At 42.7% G+C, this 21,716-nt stretch overlaps 1 protein-coding gene across 1 annotated transcript in view; it reads left to right on the top strand.

Moving 5' to 3' along the window:
* The window catches only part of LOC147429930 (uncharacterized), an 85,394-nt gene extending 69,970 nt beyond the window's left edge, over positions 1-15,424 (top strand). Inside the window, exon 5 of the mRNA XM_086495073.1 lies at positions 14,917-15,424. Within this exon, the coding sequence (XP_086351199.1) occupies positions 14,917-14,984 (68 nt within the window). The 3' untranslated portion in view covers positions 14,985-15,424. The remainder of the gene's footprint in view (positions 1-14,916) is intronic.
* Positions 15,425-21,716: the final 6,292 nt, after the last annotated feature.

Genomic DNA, 21,716 nt, shown 5'->3' with positions numbered 1-21,716 from the left:
CTTCTCAGAGCATCTAGACGCAGAGTCTGAGAGTTAAACCCTAGCCACTCTCTTGTACTTTGATTTGATTAATATAAAAAGAAATACCGAAAGGGGCGTCAGTCTTTGGGGCCAATATCTCTAGGCACGAAACTTCGTCGGGCCAATGTACATCTATTGTGATCTGTGACTTGTTTTGAAGTGGTTATTTAGTGTTGTCGCGGTTGATTCTTGACTTGGAGTGTCCAAGTCTGTTACATTGATGACGTGGCAGTCCTACCCAGACAAACGCGGACCGATGATGACGTGGTAGAACAAACGGACCCTCCTGATTTGCGTAGACAACTGTACGGGATTTTCGTAAATTGCGATGACTGCTTTTTGGCATTGTTTGGACCAATTTGCTTTTGGAAATAGTGCTTTTGAGTTTAACTGCTTTTGGGCTCTGCTTTTGCCTTGTAAGAATAGAAGGGCCCTTAGGAAGTGTGATAAGTGTGATAAGTGAATCTCTCTCATGTCGGGACAAAAATTAGACTTGGGGTGTCCAAGTTTGTTTCAATGGTATCAAAGCACAACCAATTTCTCTTCTACCGAGAAATCCGATCCTTCCTCTCACAGCACCTATGGATTCCGAAAAGAATCAGACAACTCCATCTTCCACCACTGAAGCGGGAGGAAGTACGGAGATTCAAGCGGATTAGAGCAGAATGAGTACGGGTCACCTCGGCCCTCGTAGTATGAACTCATGGAGATGCAACGTCAACAGCAAGTTGACGAGTGCGCAAAACAAATGTTTCCGTTTGCCAAGGATCCCCAGTATGCAAAATTTTTGACCCGGCACCCCATAAGTGAAGTGCATACTCATTGACAGAAAGCCATTGAGACACCAATCAAACCGGCAATCAAGAAACCTCCTACTCCGAGGATGTTCACTGAGACTCCATGATGTTGTCGAGACCAGAATCGATCAGCTTCTAGACACAAAGAAGCAAGTGAAGAAGCACAACAAACGGACTGACTACCCCGGTTACTTGGGCCGTCAATCTTCTTTTGCAACTACACGAAAACAGAAGAAGCGTTTGCATTTCGAAGAACTACCGAGTTCTTCTTCCTCTTCTTCCGACAGTTCTTCTAGCTCTTCCTCTTCCGACTTGAGCAAGGAGGACAGAAAGGGCAAAAAGCGAAAAGCGAAAAGCGAAAAGCGAAGCAAGAAACGGAAAGAACAAGAAAAAGGCAAAGAAGGTCAGATTTTGACCAGTTTCTGACAGTTCTACGGGGGATTCATCTTCTGACAGTTCGACTCCAACGATCATGCAAAAAAGAGACACTTTTACAGAGCCAACCAACATGATTTCCTCGAAGACAAGAACAAAAAGAAAATAAAATTTAAGGAGGGTGGACAGTCAATGAAATTTAAATCTTTTTCTGGATTCTGAGATGCTCCGAAGGCTTAGGCTTTCATTCAACAGTTTGATATAGCCTTCTCTAAAGGACACTACTCAAAGCACTCCAAGATCAAGAGGGCAGCATCATTTTTGAAGGGAAATGCACAAACATGGTGGTCCACTCTTCTTTTGAGGAAAGAAGCCCCGACCAAGTGGTTGAAGTTCAAACGGCTCTTTATTTCTTCCTGGTTGACCCAGGAATACGAATGAGATGTGAGAACCGCTTGGAACCATCTTCGGATGACCAAGGGTGACACTTTGGATGCATATTGTGAAAGGTTTTGGGATTCTTTTCTATCGACCTCTTCGTTTAAGAAGGTCACTTTCAAAGAATAGATTGAGCGGTTTTGTTGTGGGCTCCCTACAGAGATCCGAGACTACTGCCTTGAGCAAAAGTCCGAGTCCATACAACAAGATGGGACATGCTAAGCACAAATCCTCGATACATTTGGGTAACTTGACCTACCCCACTGATGAAGTTTTGACTCAGAGGACCATACAGACTTCAACAAACGACAATAGAAAGAAGAAGAACTCCCAGAAAAAGAAGGATGCACGAACCCGTTTGACTGCAGAACAGTGAGCCGACTATCTCAAAGAGGGGAAGTGTTTTGGTTACGGGGAGCAAGGGCACATCTCGGCAGTGCAACCAGCTCTGGTCACAAGGACATTCTACTCTCATAAGCTACAACATGGCCCTCCTACATTAAGACCACCCCCAGACCGCATCCAACGGGAGGGCACCGCATGCCAATGGAAAAGAACATACTGAACATGCCAAAGGTGCAGTAGAAAAGGGTGAATTAGGTGATGAACTTGTCTGCAACCGTGAGCAAACCTCCTCTCCGGATCAAGCAGCCAATAAATCTCGGATCTATCGCAACGGATCTCCTCGTACTCTAGCTTCTAGCACAAACCGGCCAATGTACAACCACGGGAACGCACTTCAAGCAATGACACACCGAGAGGGCGAGTACCTCCAGCCACATAGCGCTAAGTGAATGCCTAATGACTCGGTCGCCTTTAAACACCATAGCGTCCGAAGAGCCTGCTCCAAATGTCACTTGGTAGGTTTCAGCATGAAAGAATTGAGAAGTCCCACCGGGAAACTGACATCAAACGGGTGTTGAGAAGAGAGAACCAACTAGTTTCCGATACTTTGTAGCATCTATTACATCTCGGAAATTATACTATGACAACTTCTGACTGAGATTCATAGGGGTTGAGATAAGTTTGCACTCAGTCATACCAAATTACTTGTTTTCCCTGGAACCCTTGAAAAGGTGTAAGTGGACATTGCATGGCCAATGTGAAACGGCTGTGGCCAAACGGGTTTCTCACATTAGGAGACTAGCTCGGTCAGTCTGGGACTGGTCGAGCCAGTTAGCACTGAATTCTCATGAGTATGGAAGCCTGTGTGCGCCAGATGGAATTTGGACCACTCGGCAAGTCACTTACAACTTTATAAGTTGGTGGGAACTAGAGAATTACAGTTTAAACCAAAAGGAGCAAATTGGACACGTGGCAGTAGGAAAGCAACCTACAAGTCAACACACACACTCTAGGCTCTCATCCCAAGAGGGGGCACCCAAAACTGAGAGTGGAGTCTGATTTTTATCATTGTGATCTACAGAGTGTGTGTGAGTAGTGGGTGCAGGTTCACAGCTTTAATGGAAAGCTTGCCTCTCCTTTGTCTCATGTAGCGCGATGATTTGCTCTCACCTCTCCCCTTTGCACATATCATAATGTCCCATAGTTAGGCTTCTCAGATGATTATGTTTATGAGGATTTTATGCACATAAGCCAAGGCAAGAACCTTCTGAACAGATACCGGATTAGCTAATTGTTAATCCCCCACACGTACGCATAGTTCCATTGTGAAAAATTGCGAGCTTGGAGAGTTTTCTCGCGTGAGAACCTGTCCAAATTACAGAGGAACTGTCCCATGGTGTGCGGGAGCCCTTGGGACATACGTAGATGTGTTCGCTCCGCTTAAAATGATCCAAAACAGAGAATTACAGCCAGCTGTGTTTTTCTGCACGTTTAGGGTTTCGCACCTAAACAGCAAGGGAACACCAGGGGAGCCTCAGGAAGGCCTTGACATGCTTAGACAGGGCTTTGGCCACATGGCAATGGCAAAACAGGGAATTACAGCACGCTGAAATTTCTGTTACGGCTCACCAGAAAGCTTCAAAATTACGAGGGAATCCGTCCTAGACAAGTACTTTTGATCTACAGTGGTTCTGGCGCCATTATGCTGCCGAAATCAGGTTGGAAACCTGCGTTTTCAGTCATCGCCAGGTTTGAATAGCTTTGTGAGAGTTTGATCTAAGTGTTTGGATCGTCTACTTTCAATAATCTGTTCTCTGAACGAGATCTTCTTGAATGAAGAGGCGGGTAGAAAAGAGCTGTAGAATCTTTCACAGTAAGAATTCACTGTATCGCTCTTGGTCATCCGGAGATGGTTCCAAGCAGCTCGTATATCTCGCTCAAACTCTTGAGTCAACCAAGAAGAAATAAAAAGCCTCTTAAATTTCAGCCATTCAACTGGCACAGTCTTGTTTAAAAGAAGAGTGGACCACCAAGTACGAGCATTCCCCTTAGAGTAAGAGGTAGCTCTCCGAATCTTGGAGTGCTCTGAATAGCGTCCTCCCGCGAAAGCAATGTCAAACTGCTGTATAGAAGACAAAGCCTTCGAAGCATCTGAGTATCCTGAAAAAGTATCAAACTTGATCGAGTGGCCACCTTCCTTAAACTCTCGGACTTTCTTGCTTTTATCTTCGAGAAAGTCATACTGGTTAGCTTTGTAATTTTTTTTTTTCTTGTTCACATAAATGTTTCCGTCATCAGAATTTGAGCTGTCTGTAGACAAGTCCTTAGTAGAACTGTCAGTCTCTGGGCGAGATGTAGCCTTCTTTGCCTTTTTCTTGCCCTTTTCGAAGCTTTGTTTCTTGCTTCGCTTTTTACCTTTTCTGTCTTCTTCGCTCGAATCCGAGGAGTTAGAAGAAGTGTAAGAAGAAGAAGAAGAAGAAGAAGAAGAGGAAGAAGAAGAAGAAGAACTGGGTACTCCTTCAAATCGAACACGCTTCTTCTGTTTCTTTGCCTTGTCGAATGTCGACCGACGACCCAAATATCCTGGGAAGTCAGTGCCTTTCTTCTGCTTTTTGCCGTGCTTTTTGTCTTTCTTTTGCAGGTCGAAAAGCTGTGCAATCCGTGCATCAACCACGTTCTCCAGTTCCTTCTCCGTATATTTCTTGGAGGCAAAAGGTTTCTTGAGAGCGGGTTTCGGGAGTGGTGTTGTGGTTCTCTGCCACTCCGTCAGTACCTCTTCCAAAGAGATTTGGTTCATATATTTTGCCATCTTCGGGTCCTCGACAAAATTGAGCATCATCTTTGTTGCATCGCCAATCAATTGACGATGCTCCATCTCTTGCTGCTCCGTCTGAGTAGGCCTAGGCGGGCCATACTCTCTGCCGGAATCTTCGTTGTGATCCCTGTCCGCATCTCCAGATGCAGAGGGAGTCAATTGATCATTGCCTGAAGCCATAGGTGCCGCGGAAAAAAAATTCGGGGATCGGATTTCTCGTAGAAGAGAAATCGGCCGTGCTCTGATACCACTGTAACAGACTTGGACACTCCAAGTCAAGAATCAACCGCGACAGCACCAAATAACCACTTCAAAACAAGTCACAGATCACAATAGATGTACTGTGGCCCGGCGGAGTTCCGTACCTAGAGATATTGGCCCCAAAGACTGGTGCCCTTTTCGGTATTTCTCTTTATATTAATCAAATCAAAGTACAAGAGAGTGGCTAGGGTTTCACTCTCAGACTTTGCGTCCAGATGCTCTGAGAAGTGAAGCCCTCACCACTAATTTAAAGGTTACAAGGGATGCCCAAAAGCAGAGCCCCAAAAGCTTTTAAAATAAAAAAGCATTAGTTCTCTCTCTCTCTCTCTTAGAGAGTCTTTTCTCTTTTTTTATAAAAAAAAAAGCAAAATTTGCGTCGCTCATCATTTTCCATTTTTTATAAAAATACTTTTATAAATAGCCTCCGCGATTTCCGGAAATTAGGGTTTTTGGCAAAAATTAGGGTTTGCAAGAATTTTAGGGTTTTTGGTAGAAACTAGGGTTTCTGCTGTCCGCCACGTCATCACTTTGCGACAATGAATCTGTGACACGTGCTGTCCCTTTACATCTTGTGTGATGTGTGATTACCACACTTGGACTCTAGACCCTTGGCAACTCTACCAGCACACCCGTTTGGTGTGGGCTCGGTGGTATGGGGCACCGGCCCTTCTGGTAGAGGCTAGCCCGTCGGTTGCAGGCTCCTAGGCTCGAGAGTGAGCTCGTATTGGCTCTATGGTTGGGAGGTGAGTCTGATGTCTGCACTTTTTACTCGTTGTCACATGACACATCCAACCCTATGTGTCCGTGGACAAGCTACAACATGATCAGGGTTCAGTCAGTCTAGATTAGAAGTGATCTGGCACTTTTGTGAGTCTATTCATAGACCGTGCATGCCCAGTCACTTAGTGTAGATGCATATCCTTCAGTTGCACACAGCATGATCATCAATATTCCCATCAGAATCCATCAGGGGAATTTTCCAGTGCATTTAGCCTATTTTACCTATTTTTGACATTTTTCACTTATTATTTTTAAGTGACTTTTGTTGGAAAGTAGGTAGGGCAATTTTGCTAAGTTTGTATATAAGCAAACTAGAGCTAGCACTATTTGGCGGAAGAGGCAACAGGAGCCAAGCTCAACAGGCAATTTCTCCAACAAGAACCCTTGGTGGATTTCCTCCAAGCAAGAAGAATCAGCCCTAGCGTTTTCTCATCAAGGAGATCATTGCCAGAAGCAAAGACCAGCCAAGCCTGCATCAGCATCATCGCCATCCACACACTCAGACCTAGCGTTTTTCTGCAACTCTCATGCCTGGCGTTTTTCCCTATGGCTAGCGTTTTTGAGAAGCTTCATAGACCTAGCGTTTTTCGCAGTTTCAGCAGGGCGTTTTCAGCATTGAAGCACCAACAAGTTCAGCCCTAAAGAGTAGCAGATTCAGCCCTAAGAAAGTAGCAGATTCAGCCCGGAAAGACCATCAGTTTTCAGCCTAAAGAAACCTCAGTTTTTAACCCTAAACCTGCAGATTTTCAGTGACAAAGACCCACAAAAACACCCCCCAAAATCAGCGTTTTTGGACTAGTCGTAGATTTCAGCCTCTAGCGTTTTGGACAGTAGTAGAAAGATTGCAGATTTCAGCCCTAGTGTCGGCCTCGTCATCCCCGTCGTCATCGTCAACATAGCCTAGACCTGCATCAATCACATGCATTCAATTTGTACCAGTTTGTGCAATCATAAGTAGACCACTCTCGTCGATAGAGAGTGGGGCCTTTGGAGGAGGGTTTTACAACGTCTCTGGTGTCGTGTTTCTCTTCTCTCTCTATCTCTCAGTCTCATATACTTGCACGCATAGTGTGCACTCACTTTGTTTGTGATCATAGCACTCTCTCATTAAGAACGGAAGGCTCTACCTTCCATAAGAACAAAAGGAACCTTGAGCACAGTTCGGAGCACTCATCTTGAGCAAAGCGCAAACAATCATTCCGTTGCACCTAACATTGGTATCAGAGCTTTAGCAGTGTTCTGTATCACTCAAGGAAAGAACCACAAGAACCACATAATTTTTTTTTTGCTTGTTGAGGTCGCACGAACCCAAGTTCGCTTGGGCGTGTCGATTCCTAATCGTGTTTTTGAAGAGTGACAGGAATCCAAAGAAAGAAGGGCTTGTCCAGCCTCCCCTTGTGTCTCTTTTCACTCATTGAGAGCAAACCGTGCACTTAGCGGCCGGTCAATCGACGTGAGGTGGGAAAAAGCAACCTTGGTGTGAGCGCAAGGCCGCCAAGGGGTGCGTCCGTAGAAAGGAGTAGAACTCTGGTGAAGAGAAGATCCTTCTCAAACACAGATTGCAAGTGAAAGAAGAACCTTAAGAACCTCAAGAGCCGCAAGAACCTCAAGAACTCAAGAACCCAAGAACCAAGACCCCCAAGAACCCAAGTTCCTCGTGAACTTAAGAACCCAAGACCACAAGAACCCACAAGAACCCACGACTTCAGTGGATGGTCATCACTCGAAGCGGAATGGATACTTCGCTTGGAAGTGATGAGCATGAGAGAGGCGAAGAAGAATTTTCCCCACCAGGAGGTTTTTCCGACCCTCCCACTTCCCCATCTACGTTAAGGATTGCGCTAACTCCTATGGAGGAGTTGGACCAAGAAAGAGAAGCAGAAAGTCAATCAAGATTTGATCGTGAGAACAGAGCAAGAATGCAAGAGATGTTGCGACTCTTTTCTCAAGTTCAGGCACAGATGTAAGAGATTCAAGAAACGGAGACTCTCTCAGTCTCTTCTTCTCCAAAGCATGACAGACAGGATTTGCATGATTATGAGAAGCCTCATGATGATTTGAATGCCAATGATTTGAATGATGATGATGAGCATGATGATTTGCATGATCAAGATATGATTTCTCACAAGCATGATGATTTGCATGATGATCCAGATGTGGTGATTTCTCACAAGCATGATGATTTGCATGAAGATGATGTGATTGTTCACAAGGATGATGCGTTAGTGGATGCTTTTTCTAGTGAAGCTAACCTCGTTGTAGATTCGATCAATCATGAAGAACCGATCTTGGCTTTCGAGCGAGGTCCAAAGGACCTCCACAGGACGATTCGATCATTCAGGAAGAAGCGATCTTGGCTCTCGAGCCTAGGTCCAAGGAAGTCTTATTCGCATGATTGATACGCACGCATTGTACGAGTGTTTCATTCGTGATCGTTTTTTGTATTTTAGTCAGTGTCTCTATGTGATCCCTTTTCCTAGGCATGACATATTGTACGTTGAGCACGTTTCACTCATGAATGAGCACGAATGTATGCGGATTGTTCATGAAAAGCTGAAAAGTATGCATTCAAGGACGTCACATTCCATGTCTCTTCCTTGGCATGAAACATTCGTAGAACGAGCACATGAAAGTATGAGCACCAAGCATGGGCATTTCCGTTGTGAATTGCCACAGTTGAATGCTTTAGATCATAAGAGAAAGGTTTGACCTCATTGTTTGCGTGTGTGGTGAACGGCTTGCCACTCCGTCTCTTTGTTCATCTACATTGCATACATAGTCTTTGAGGAAGACAAGATTTTTTCCACTCACTTTACATGGAATAGGTATGTTCATGGTTTTGTGTTGGAAATGGGTTCATGAATTTTCAGCCATGGAGATTCTTGAAGAAGAAAGAAGCATGACTCTCGATGAAGTTGAAGCATTGAAGGAGCCACAAAAGACTTTGCGTCGCTTTTGGCGCGGCCCAAAGAAGTAAGCGTTGCAGACCTTTATGAAGTTCAAGTACCGCACGACCCACACATCAGAGTGGGCCGCCGAAGAGTCCCTTCCAGGATTCCGGATGCTATTGGCGATCTCCCTCGACGCCATACAGTTCGGTACCAGTACCTCACTTTGAAAAGGAGGGGATGTCACGTGACACATCCAACCCTATGTGTCCGTGGACAAGCTACAGCATGATCAGGGTTCAGTCAGTCCAATCAGTCTAGATTAGAAGTGATCTGGCACTTTTGTGAGTCTATTCGTAGACCGTGCATGCCCAGTCACTCAGTGTAGATGCATATCCTCCGGTTACACACAGCATGATCATCAATATTCCCATCAGAATCCATCAGATTCCATCAGGGGAATTTTCCAATGCATTTAGCCTATTTTACCTATTTTTGATATTTTTCACTTATTATTTTTAAGTGACTTTTGTTGGAAAGTAGGTAGGGCAATTTTGCTAAGTTTGTATATAAGCAAACTAGAGCTAGCACTATTTGGCAGAAGAGGCAACAGGAGCCAAGCTCAACAGGCAACTTCTCCAACAAGAACCCTTGGTGGATTTCCTACAAGCAAGAAGAATCAGCCCTAGCGTTTTCTCATCAAGGAGATCATCGCCAGAAGCAAAGACCAGCCAAGCCTAGCGTTTTGCATCAGCATCATCGCCATCCACACACTCAGACCTAGCGTTTTTCTGCAACTCTCATACCTGGCGTTTTTCCCTATGCCTAGCGTTTTTGAGAAGCTTCATAGACCTAGCGTTTTTGGCAGTTTCAGCAGGGCGTTTTCAGCATTGAAGCACCAGCAAGTTCAGCCCTAAGAAAGTAGCAAATTCAGCCTGGAAAGACCATCAGTTTTCAGCCCTAAACCTGCAGATTTTAAGCGACAAAGACCCATAGAAACAACCCCCAAAATCAGCGTTTTTGGACTAGTCGTAGATTTGAGCCCATAGCGTTTTCGATAGCAGTAGAAAGATTGCAGATTTCTGCCCTAGTGTCGGCCTCGTCATCCCCGTCGTCGTCGTCAACATAGCCTAGACTTGCATCAGTCACATGCATTCAGTTTGTACCAGTTTGTGCAATCATAAGTAGACCACTCTCGCCGACGAGAGTGGGGCCTTCGGAGGAGGGTTTTACAACGTCTCTGGTGTCGTATTTTTCTTCTCTCTCTATCTCTTAGTCTTATACACTTGCACACATAGTGTGCACTCACTTTGTTTGTGATCATAGCACTCTCTCATTAAGAACGGAAGGCTCTACCTTCCATAAGAACAAAAGGAACCTTGAGCACAGTTCGGAGCACTCATCTTGAGCAAAGCGCAAACAATCATTCCGCTGCACCTAACACTCGTTTATGCGTATGGCTTGTGTCATGTCATGTGTGCAGGATGGATTTCGTGAAGGACTAACATCTTTTCTTCCAATACCCATGGTGATTTAGCATCATCACCACCTCTAACTTCATAGCCATCATGAACCTTTGAGCAATCTGTGTCTGTATCAGAGACATCTTCACTTGGGATTCCAACTTGATCATGAAAAATAGTTTTAACTTGTAACACCCTCGTAAAAACGTGAATATGGCAGATTATTCTTTGCACTAGTAGAGCCTTGAAAACCCTCATTATCTGTCAAAGAGATGTAAGTTGCTTCTTCTTGCAACTCATGAGGAAGCATGCAAGGAGAAATTCCCTCGATATCTTGCACGTCAGCCATTTCAAGAATGTGAGACACAAAAAACTTCGCCCATGGAATTTTCATATGTTTCCTCATTCTCTTTTGCTTCGCTTGCTTCTATGGTACCAAAAGATCCATTAATACCTTGTGAAGGCTCTTCCTGCACCCCCTTTGCATAGGTACATCAGAAAAGCCATCGATATTGTTCTGTTTATATGCATCACAATCTGCTAAGGAAACATCAATAACGATGTCCTTTTCTCCAATTCCGATAAAGAAGCATCAATAATAACATATTTGTCTTGCCCTGTGACATCTACACCTGCAAGTGTGTCATCAGCATCAAACATAGATTCATGCATATCATGTGCTATCTCCGAGATGCCCTGCACTTCATCGGTCTCTGCATATGTAAAAGACGTACAAATGGTTTAATCTATGCAATTCTCTTTAGTGAACTTGTCGTTCTTTTTAGCTTCACATGCTTCCATGGCACCCAGAGATCCATTGATACACTATACAGTCTTTTCTTGGACCCCCTCACAATAAACACTTCCAAAATCATGCTCATCCTCCAAAATAGATTACCAATCATTGAAACCACAATCAAAGGCATCCTCTTGAGTAGACAGGGGATGTCGTGGTATAGTCAATACTATGCATGATGGAGCTGATGGTTATATTGTCTTGTGGGTGACTACCATGGGTCAATACCTTGCACTTTCCTTTATGGGTGAATCTGGGCTTATCCTGGATTCATCTAGGTATATATATTCTCCATACAAATGGCACTAACCTGCAAATAAACTACAACACGACTTTTATCTTCATCTATATCCTCATTGGAGTCACTGATGGAGGCAAGTGCACTCTAAAAAATTGCCATCAACTTCAGTTCTAACTTCATATTCATTATCCACCTTTATCAAGTTGCCCAAAACATGATCTTCTAGGATAAGGTCTGCTACTTCCAATGCCGTATCTTCCTTTGCTTTAAGTCTCGTACAAACTTATTTCCAAAATTCATCACAGCTTAGTGCTTGCAATTGATCCTCATCACCTTTACTGTTAGTAATCCACTTCTACTCAGTAACCTGTGTCATTGCTAAGTCCATCATTTCTAAGCTTTCATGGATTACACCATTTGCAAAATGGTCTTATTGTTTGGGATAAATCCTTGCTAGCTCCCGGGCTTGTTCTTTGAACTTAAAACTCACTTCTTCAAAAGCTACAATGATCTTCTAGAACACCTCGACTCTTGATCTCAGCTTCATAGCATGCAAGGTTCTATGAACACTTGTTCTATTTTAATATGATAAAATGTTCACAAGAAATTATTGGTCTATGTCTTAGCAATCAATCTCGAGAGAGAGAAATGATTGAACCCCTCTGTGCTGCACAAATCTGTTACCCAATAAACTAAATTTTTTCTTTTATTGTGTGTGAGAGAGAGAGAGAGAGAGAGAGAGAGAGAGAGAGAGAGAGAGGGTGTCATCTTCCTCTTCTTGTATCTTTTGCTTCTTCCCCTCGCTCTAGGCACTTGCATTTCTTCTTCCTCTTCCCTTGCTCCCTAAAGATACGTCAAGGATACATGCATACCCAAAAAGGATACATACATGTCATCTTCCTCTTCTCGTATCTTGCTTCTTCCCCTCGCTCTAGGCACTTGCATTTCTTCTTCCTCTTCCCTTGCTCCCTAGAGATACGTCAAGGATACATGCATACCCAAAAAGATTAGAAAGCGTGAGCGAGCCCTAGTTTTTTACTTACCCTTTTTCTTCTCTACGAGCTTCTTTCCCTCCTTTTCCCTCGTCATCCACTTCGAGCGAGAGTGGAAGCCAAGAGATCGAGAGTTGCTTGATGTCCCTCCCTTTAGCTTGTCTTCCTCTTTTCTTTGTCACCACACACTATGCTCTTCTCCTTCTCCTTCGCCAATACTGAGATTGAGAGCGAGAGATAGATGTCGCTCTGCTTCCTTCTTCCCACCATACACAACTCCTTTTCCTTCCCCTTCTTCTAACACCCCAGGGAAAAAACATGAGTGAGTTCTCTAAGATCTTCTCCGCTTTTCTTGCTTGTGCTCATGCAATATTTTCCTATTTTTAGGACTTTGTTTGATCTCCAAGGCTTGGGGGGGTGGGGGGTGTCTTTCCCCTTATATGTCTTTTGAAAAGGTTTGGCCCCATTTTTGGCAGCGGGCAAAGCCCCCATGTGAACAACCCCATTGGGACGCCATCCGAGCCATTGTTGGCCGCCCCTGCAGGGCCTGTGGCAGGCCATAGCTGACAAGATTGGAGCTCCACGAGCACGTGGGAGAGGAGCACCCCTCAACTTGGATGCCAAGGTCCCCTTTGCTTTATATATAGTTTAAACATCTTAGTAAAAAAACCCCATGTGAGAGTAAGCGACTGCCACGTGGCAGCCCAGGGTGAACTCCACTTTGAGACTTAAAAAACCTCCATAAAAGTGCCCCATAAATGACATTTTGGCCACAACAAGCTTATTTGCAGCTCAAGTGAACCAAAAAGCTTAGCAAACTTCCGAACTCTCGGCCATCATCCAAACCCTAGAGTTTGGCCCGTAACTTGAAAAATCTTGTGCATTGGAAGCCCAAAACCCTCATAAAAATCGATGAATAAAGTCGTATATTAACCATAAGACCTTATTTGGAACCCGAATCGGGTGGAGTAATGCCTGAACACATCTAAAACTCATCAAAGGAAATTCAAACATCAACTTTGGTAGCAAATTCAATTTTCCACCCTCGCATTGTATTTTCCTTGTCTAGTGAAGCCTAAAAACGGCTAAGCTATTCAGTTGTAACTGTTTTGAACATAACTTGATTAGATGGAATCTCATTTAAGCACCGTAGAGCACATCTCGTAGCTTGTGTTAGAGGCTATCAACCCAAACCCTAGCAAACTAAAATTGGTCACCCGGGCACACATTCCAGAGCCGGTTTAAAAAATGCAGACCCGATCCTTGGAAAATCTTAAAATGCTAATAACTTTCCTGTCCGGACTCCGATGAAGGAGACGTAAAGACATGCATGGAGAGCACTTTGAGCACTACATAATCAGCCCATAAACATGCACTTTCGCAACAACTGAGCATCCCGACTCCCAGTCATCAAAAACACACTTTGGCAACATTTGAGCATCGCGGCTCCCAGGATCCGAGATGTGCGAGACTGGTTATGTGCTCACATACGCCAATTACAACCTAGCAGAGTCAGACAATAGTGTGTGGGATACCATGCCTTGTCTTCTTCTGGACGTCGAAGCAGGATGGACTAGATAGCTTCTTCTTCAGCTGTCACCTGGCAGCTCCGTTGTTGTGTCCTCCATCCCAGGAGTTGAGAGAGGGTGTTAAAGAGTTTGTCATCTCTCGAAGCAGAGCTGATAGTCCACCTCGTAAATGGGCACAACCAGCAATACAGGCCGCGGGAAGATTGTCACAAGACGGGCACCACGTGCCAGTAGAAAAGAACAGACTTGACAGACTTTTAGCACTTCAATAACAACTCAACTGAAATAGAGAGAGACGACACGCGACATGGAGTGGCGGAATTCCACCCCAGAGAGTATTGGCCCCAAACCTTGACGCCCCTTCCGGTATTTCTCTATATTGCATCAACCCAGTACAAGCCGGTACTCCAGACTCTGCACCTTCTCCAGGAAGCATGCCAGAGAATGAGCCCTAACCTCATATATAAAGACCCTCAGCCTAAAAAGCAATTACAGTGAAAAGCCTTCAAACTCAAAAGCATCTGGTCCAAAAGCAAAGCCAAAAAGCTGCCAGCGTATATCACGGAAATCCGTACAGCTGCCACGTCATCGACCTGCGCAAAACGCGAAAATCCGTACAGCCTACCACGTCATCATGCCAGCGTAATTTTCGGAAATCTGCCACGTCATCTGTTTTTGCGTGTGTGCAGGTCCTACTATTTTAATCCTTTATGTCACTTGGGGCCCCATCGGACGGGGTCCCCATAAGTTGGTAGGACTTCTTCTTCTGTTACTTGTTCTCTTAGGGTTTAGGCCCCTCGGCCAGCATCTGCAAGTTGGCTCCATTCTTTAGGGTTTTGACAGGTCAGCATTTGTGACAAAGATGGCACTAATGACCAAGAATTAGAGAAGCTACCACATTAGGTCAAGAACAACCACTAAAGCAGCTCTCGGCCTTAAGCCACTTTTAGCATGTTTTTAAGGGTGCCCAGTCCTGGGCTTATTTTTTATGTTATTTCGTCATATTCCACCATGCTATGGGTAGTATGGAATTTAGGGCTAGTCGGGTAAGCCCTTTACCTCACCTATCTATGTCAAGCAAATTCGTTTGCGAGGTATACCCCTGCTCTCATTGTAAAATTGTCAGTTTTGGAGTATTTAAGAAGGTTGATCAACAATTTAAGCCTCTTCACCAGATTCCATGAAGGCTGCTCTTACGATCTTGGCATCGACAATCTATCTAGCGATAATCACGGACATATGAAGCTCTAAGCCACTGGTAGTGTATATGAGAAGGGGTAGGGTTAGTGGTTTCATACAAGCTGAAGACATAAGGAGAATAAGCTGAGTATAGTAGCCTCATGGAAGGCACATCTTCTTTGTCAAATAAGAAGCAAATACCAATCTAGCAACGGAGTAGCAACCCTTGAGAGGGTTTGTTGAAACTGCATTGGTGCAGTTATTTTTGTTTTTTAACGACAGGATTGAATTGACTAGGATATAGGTTCATGCTTGATGTTCTCCGCAAAACATATAGATAAACATTAAGCTGAGTAGTCCTCCAACCAGCCCTTGTATATAATTTGTATAAATATGTTGACTATGAGGCTGAGTAGTCCTCCAACCAGCCCTTGTATAATTTGTATAAATATGTTGACTATGAGGCTGAGTAGAACTTTGAATTGAGCCCTAAGAAGTTTTAAATGAAGATGTGGAATTCCCCTAAAGGTCTTTGGCACAGAAGAAGGCATAATGGATATACTTGTTCTGTACAAGTTTTCAAAATTTATATTCAAGTTCCATATCCAGAAATGAGAGTCAACCGTGTTGAACGATCAAGGTGCTCCACATTGCACACCACCGTACTCGGATTAAGTGAAGAATTGTGAAGGCTTTTGTTTATGCTGAAGTATCATCATGGTGAGTTTGTTTAGTAACCATGCGACAAAATATTTCCTTACACTTGACCCAAATTCATATTCAAGTTTCCATATTTGGGAAGGTGGGGTGGTTTCATTTCTGGGGGTCGTCAGTTTTAATTGACACAAGGTCTCAACCATGGATCAACGGTCTCATGCAAAAGATGCCCCTTTGCTTAATCTCGATCGTTGATTACTTCGAAAAGTACTCATTACTTTTTTCAATTTATATCTTGACATGTTCACATCTATTTGAAGCAAACACAAGGTTAAGGTGTAGGGAGTCGCAAGATTAGGTGTAGCCTCCCAAAGTTAGTTTTTCTCCTACTAATCTTGGCATCTCGAGCTAGCTTTATCGATAGCTTGAATACGAATCTATAGTATCAAACATGATTGAATGATATATTAACATGTTTGATACTATAGATTCGTATTCAAGCTATCGATAAAGCTAGCTGGAGATGCCAAGATTAGTAGGAGAAAAACTAATTTTGGGAGGTTACACCTAATCTTTCGACCCCCTACACCTTAACCTTGTGTTTGCTTCAAATAGATGTGAGCATGTCAAGATATAAATTGAAGAAAGTAATGAGTACTTTTCACAGTAATCAACGATCGAGATTAAGCAAAGGGGCATCTTTTGCGTGAGACCGTTGATCCATGGTTGAGACCTTGTGTCAATTAAAACCGACGACGCCCAGGAGCCATGTTTGTTGGATACTTTGAATGAATTTTTATATTATAATTGTGAAATTTCTGGGCTGCGTTCTTCACAAGGTCTTCTTCATCATGTTTGTAATGATGCCAAATGGGTTCTTTTTGTTGTGTGTGTGTGTGTGTGTGGGGGGGGGGGGGGGGGAGAGAGAGAGAGAGAGAGAGAGAGAGAGAGAGAGAGAGAGAGAGAGAGAGAGAAGAAGAAGAAGAAGAAGAAGAGAGAGGGAGTCCTAATCATGATTACGTCTATATTGCGCCTTAAGCTTCTCTTGCATGGGACGTACGTCATCCTTGCTCGGTAAGTCATGGTGGAGGGATGAATCTCATTGTCCATCAAGTGTCCCAACAAGGCCTTAGCTCGGCAGTCCATTCCTCATATGAGATTTTGTTCCAATCCCTTGGTAGCTATCTTAATTCAATTTCTCAATTGTCATGGCTACCTTGCGAAGCCAACAGATATTGTAGTTACTACCAAGAATGTCACAAGCAAAATATGCCATCCATGAAATTCCGAAACTAGACAAAATCCATATTACAATCTTGTGTTTAATGTAGTCAATCATTTTCTTATTCTCCTAACAAAAATGACTAGATTTACAAAATTGCCCCCAAAATTACTATTTTAACTTAGCATCTCTTATAGGGCTCTTCCATCGGATTAGTCATATAGCCCTTTAGTTCACCTATTTATATCACGCAAGTTCATTGTGAGTGTTTAAGGATACCCTTGCCGTCATTGTAAGTCGTGGATGTTGTTAATAATAGCAGAACATTGCTCTCTCTCTCTCTCTCTCCATTGCGAATGAACCGAGGGTGTGCGTGCGTGCGCGTAAGCATATTTGTTGTTGTACAAGACATTTAACTGGTGAAGTTTGAAGGGGTTAAGGGCACATTGCGAAAATAAGGACTAAAGGTCACTCGGGAGTGAGAATCCAAGTTATATTGACGTAGATCCCTATGTGTTTGATACTCCTAGGGTACAATTGACGTGCCAAAGAACCTTCTATAACCTTTATCTAAGAGTGTTGATACAATGTAGAGCTCCTTTCCATTTTGAAGGCTTGTAGAGAATAATTGGCCTAATGGAATTGGCAAAGATTAACTAAAAGTGATTTAAACGACTTGATAGATTGGTGTACTTGTACACCCTACTCCTTCACCTTTGTTCGGATCATCTTGATTTTTCAAGTACATGGGTGTGCAATATTAAATTACCGACTCAAAATAGTTACCCCCGCAGTTACCTGTTAGCCTCTCGAGAAAGTTGAGATGGTTTAAGCTTCCAAGATCACTAGATGATTAAGCATACTTAGCCTTGATGGATATTAGGCTACTTGTTAACCCCCTTCGGCAATAAGCCTTTTGGTTGTCTTGGTCTACAGTTATATTTTCCAATCGTTAGAATTATTTATTAAGTGCATGATAAATTACTTGATAGTGTGTGATTCTCCCTCCAATATGTTAATGAACTCTTACTCATGAAAAATTTATGTAGATCTTAACAAAGTAAGGATGGTTATAACACACACACATACACGTGTCACTTTCATCTTTGGCCTATGTTTTAAGAATGAATACTTGTTGATATTGAATGCTACATGGATGGTAAGCATAAGTTAAAAAGGTTTTAAGTAGGACATGGATAACAATTGATAGGTTCGTTGACATCTGTAATACGAAATCGAAGCTAACGAATGTGTTGTCTTGTTTATATGGATGCAAGTGAGGACTTTTATCTTTACTTAAGATCTTTTTTGCTTGGCTGCTATCCATCGCTGTCGAATCTGATCTCTTTTATTTCAAAATAAGTTTTTCTTGACTATCTTATATACAAAACACTAAAATGATACCTTATTCTCACTATGATGTATAAAAATGAATCAAAGATTGAGTTGTTTTTGTGTTAATCATTGTCCTTTGTTTGAAGTTAGTTGTCTTTTAAAATGTTATGTTATTTTGTGTATTAGTATAAGTTTAAAAACAACAACACACACACCAATCTAGGAGCAAATAGAGTAATATCTCTAATCAAGGAAACCATCACCAATTGGGGAAACAAAAAAGTAATAAAGTATCTAGAAGCAAATAAAGTAATATCGCTAATCAAGGAGACTACCCCCAATTTGCGAAACAAAGCATTTGTTATCAAAGAGAGATGAATTTACCTTCTGTGAGCTCGAGGGCTAAGTGGAAAACTGGGTTGCTGTATAACTAGAGAGCAGGATAGTTGGGTTGAGTATTGTTTTCCACATCCTAGGGCCTCGTAGTGGTATCAGAGCTTGAGTTAGCAATTCTATTTTGCGAGAAAATGGATGCATGTATTTACGTGGAGCATGCAACCGTGGTGATAGAGATGAGCGACGGTCGTGTGCAAGGACTCTTAACATAAACTTAGGGTTTTGAAGATCTGCATCATATTGCTCACAACTGCACTTGGTGGGTGTGCGATGACTCGAGTCTCCTTTTTTGCTTGTGGCACGTGGCACGAGGACATCCTTACAAGGCGGTGTGTTGTCTTCTCTCTCGTGCTAGGGTGTAGCTAGCGAGGTCTTCACCCCGTCGGATCAACGGCGGATCTGATGGTAAACCTGGTGGCCACTAGATCTATAGCGGAAGCAAACAAAGTGGTTCAGGGTTCATCTAGTGGACGATCTCTCATCACAAAGTGAGCCGAGTTCGAGCCTACTAGTAGTGAGATCTCGCTCCACCTCACAGGGGAAGCGTAATTTAACCTATCTAGTGATAGTAAGACCCACCTTCCAAGATGAGAGAAATCTCGAGTGCCTTTTTTCCCATGTTTCAGAGGCACGTACACTTGAGACTTCGTCGCTCTAGGGGCAATGAGTATTACTAGTGTCGATTGAAACACTATGGGGACAGAGAGTTCTCGACCAATCGGGACCACCCTTCTCATAGGCATTGGCAACCTGAGCCAAGCCCCCACTTTTGATCCCCATACTCACACTTCCTTGTGTGTCCTAATTACTACCACAAAAGTTGTTCAACATAAAAGTTCTTTGATTAAATACCGATTCACAATGTTCGTTAAGACAGCCCTTCAACTAGTATTGTAAAACGGTACCAAGACAGAGTTTTAGTAAAAATTCTACTTAAATTTATTTATTAATATTCCAATGTTCTAGAGGTACAACATTCTCCCTCCAGTGAGAGTTTACTCCTCTCGTTGTGGCCTAGCTGGCCATACAACTAGGTATGTCCACCGCATAGAAAGCAAGACGTGGGTTACCACTGCATAGAAAGCAAGTCGTGGGTATCCATCGCATAGAAAGCAAGTCGTGGATTCAAGAGCCCTTAACCAGGAACTTTGTCCCTTGTGATCAGTAGAGGGATCAGACCTAGTTCAACATTGGAAATAGAATGAACATGTCGAGCTAAATTTTCCCTAGCAGACATTCTTTTCTATTGCAAACAGTATATCCGTCAATCATTCTTTTCTACGTTATACTTTAATATACAGATAAATTCGAATGCCGAGGTTTCCGTCGGATTTCTCCAACATGTTTGGGAATATGTTCTTTCGTAGCTAAACGTGTGCAATGTTAAATTAAACAACTTGAATAAAATTGTGACCTATCTCTTCCATTTCCTCGTCAATGGCTCGTGAGATGGCCGGTGCTTATTCGTTCATGGGAGCTTTTCCTTTTTCATTCACATTGCTCGTTCCCGCCTCGCGGTCGTGGGCACCACCGAAGCGAGTTCTCTTAACCAGGGCCATTTTATACTCACTACTTTAAACGATAAACTTGGAGAAAAGTGCTAAAGTCTGAGAGCATCATAACAATCCAAATGATAGATTAGAATCATTGAACAATCCTCCTTATACAAGAGGGTTAAATTTTTCCTTCGAGACATAGTAATTTTATGGATAATACTTTACTTGTCCTATGGGAACCGGCTCTAAAGTTAATCACTAGGTTTAGATGATTAAGAATTTCAGAATTTTACTAATTAAGTTACAAGAGAGATGAATTAAGCAAACTCAATCACTCTCCTAATGCAATTAGAAAGATGCAGAATTACCGCATGCATAGATGAGAGAAAATTCTCTTCTTAGTGGTTTAATGATGTATTAATTTTATCTTAATCACATCTTAATGTATGAGAAAATTGAATCTAACTTAGTTACATCTATATTGTGTGGTAAAAGAATGAATTTCATCAAATATACATCATTATCGGCTAATCAATTAATTACTATGTTGTCTAGGGAGAGAATTCTCTTTTAATCATGTATTAATCATTGATTAAGAGTGATGAATGGCTGCATAATTAGCTATTGGATGATGATTATGTAATAGAATATTGATATGGTGAAATTAGAGAGCTGCTATTGAGAATTATAGCTAGAATTAAACATAGTAGATGAAGAATTGAGAGAATGATGAAGAGGTTTACAGACGAGCATAAATTAAATCATGATTACCGTGATTAGGGGTTGAAATCCTCTCGATTTTCTGATCCAAATGAGTTCTTAAGACGAGAATCCGGCAGCACTTTCCTCTTTTGCTTCTCCTTCAAAAATTGTGTGTACCGGCAGCACCTCCCCAAGGTGTGTGTGTGTGTGTGTATTGGTTGTGCGTGTGAGCATGTGTGTAGGTGTATGTGTGTATTGGGTGTGTGTGAGCATGTGTGTGTGTGTGTGAGAGAGAGTGAGCACACTCTTAAATAGGCTCCTTTAAGCTGAAAATTGAACTTAGCTGCTATAAGCATATGAGTAGGCACTCACTTCATGCATTGGCAAGTCTAGTTTCTTGCCTACCAAGTGTACAGTTAGACTAGCTAACTGGCTCTCACACTCACTCTCAAGCTTGGAAACTCTCCCACAACTCCCACAAGACAATGGGCGTCCCATAGCTACTTAAGCTGGCTCAGAGTGGCTTGGAACCTGCTCCCACACAGCCTCAAGCCCCGGTGCCTCTCCGTACAACTTTAAGAAAAATTGGTTTTAGGCTAAAACGGCCCATACGAGTCGGAATTTAATGCCGTAAATTGCTATACTAAGCTCTAACTAAGGCATAGTGGTCCGAGTACCTGTCATATTTAGCAGCCCCCGGGCTCCGAAAATGTATTTTTTTCAAATTCGAGGTACGGGTGCAGTTTTTCGAGACCGTCAAAACTAGATGGGTCGGGTGACCAAAAGCTTACTATTTTTGGATTTTTTTTACAAAAGATTATTTTAACTCACATTTTGAAGCTTTAAAACATTCTAAACATCATGGCACTAATAGAATTTGAAAAATTGCTAAAAATAATAACTTTTTTTCATTATGTTCATTTCATGGTACAAGGGTGCTCTTTTTGGTCGAGGTCAGAGACCTTACATAGCTCACCATGGATGAGTT

The sequence above is a fragment of the Adiantum capillus-veneris genome, chromosome 22 (assembly GCF_014529385.1).
Source record: "Adiantum capillus-veneris isolate H3 chromosome 22, ASM1452938v2, whole genome shotgun sequence".
Classification (NCBI taxonomy): Eukaryota; Viridiplantae; Streptophyta; class Polypodiopsida; order Polypodiales; family Pteridaceae; genus Adiantum; species Adiantum capillus-veneris.
The sequence above is the reverse complement of the archived record's forward strand: the minus strand, read 5'-3'. Positions and strand labels throughout refer to the sequence as shown.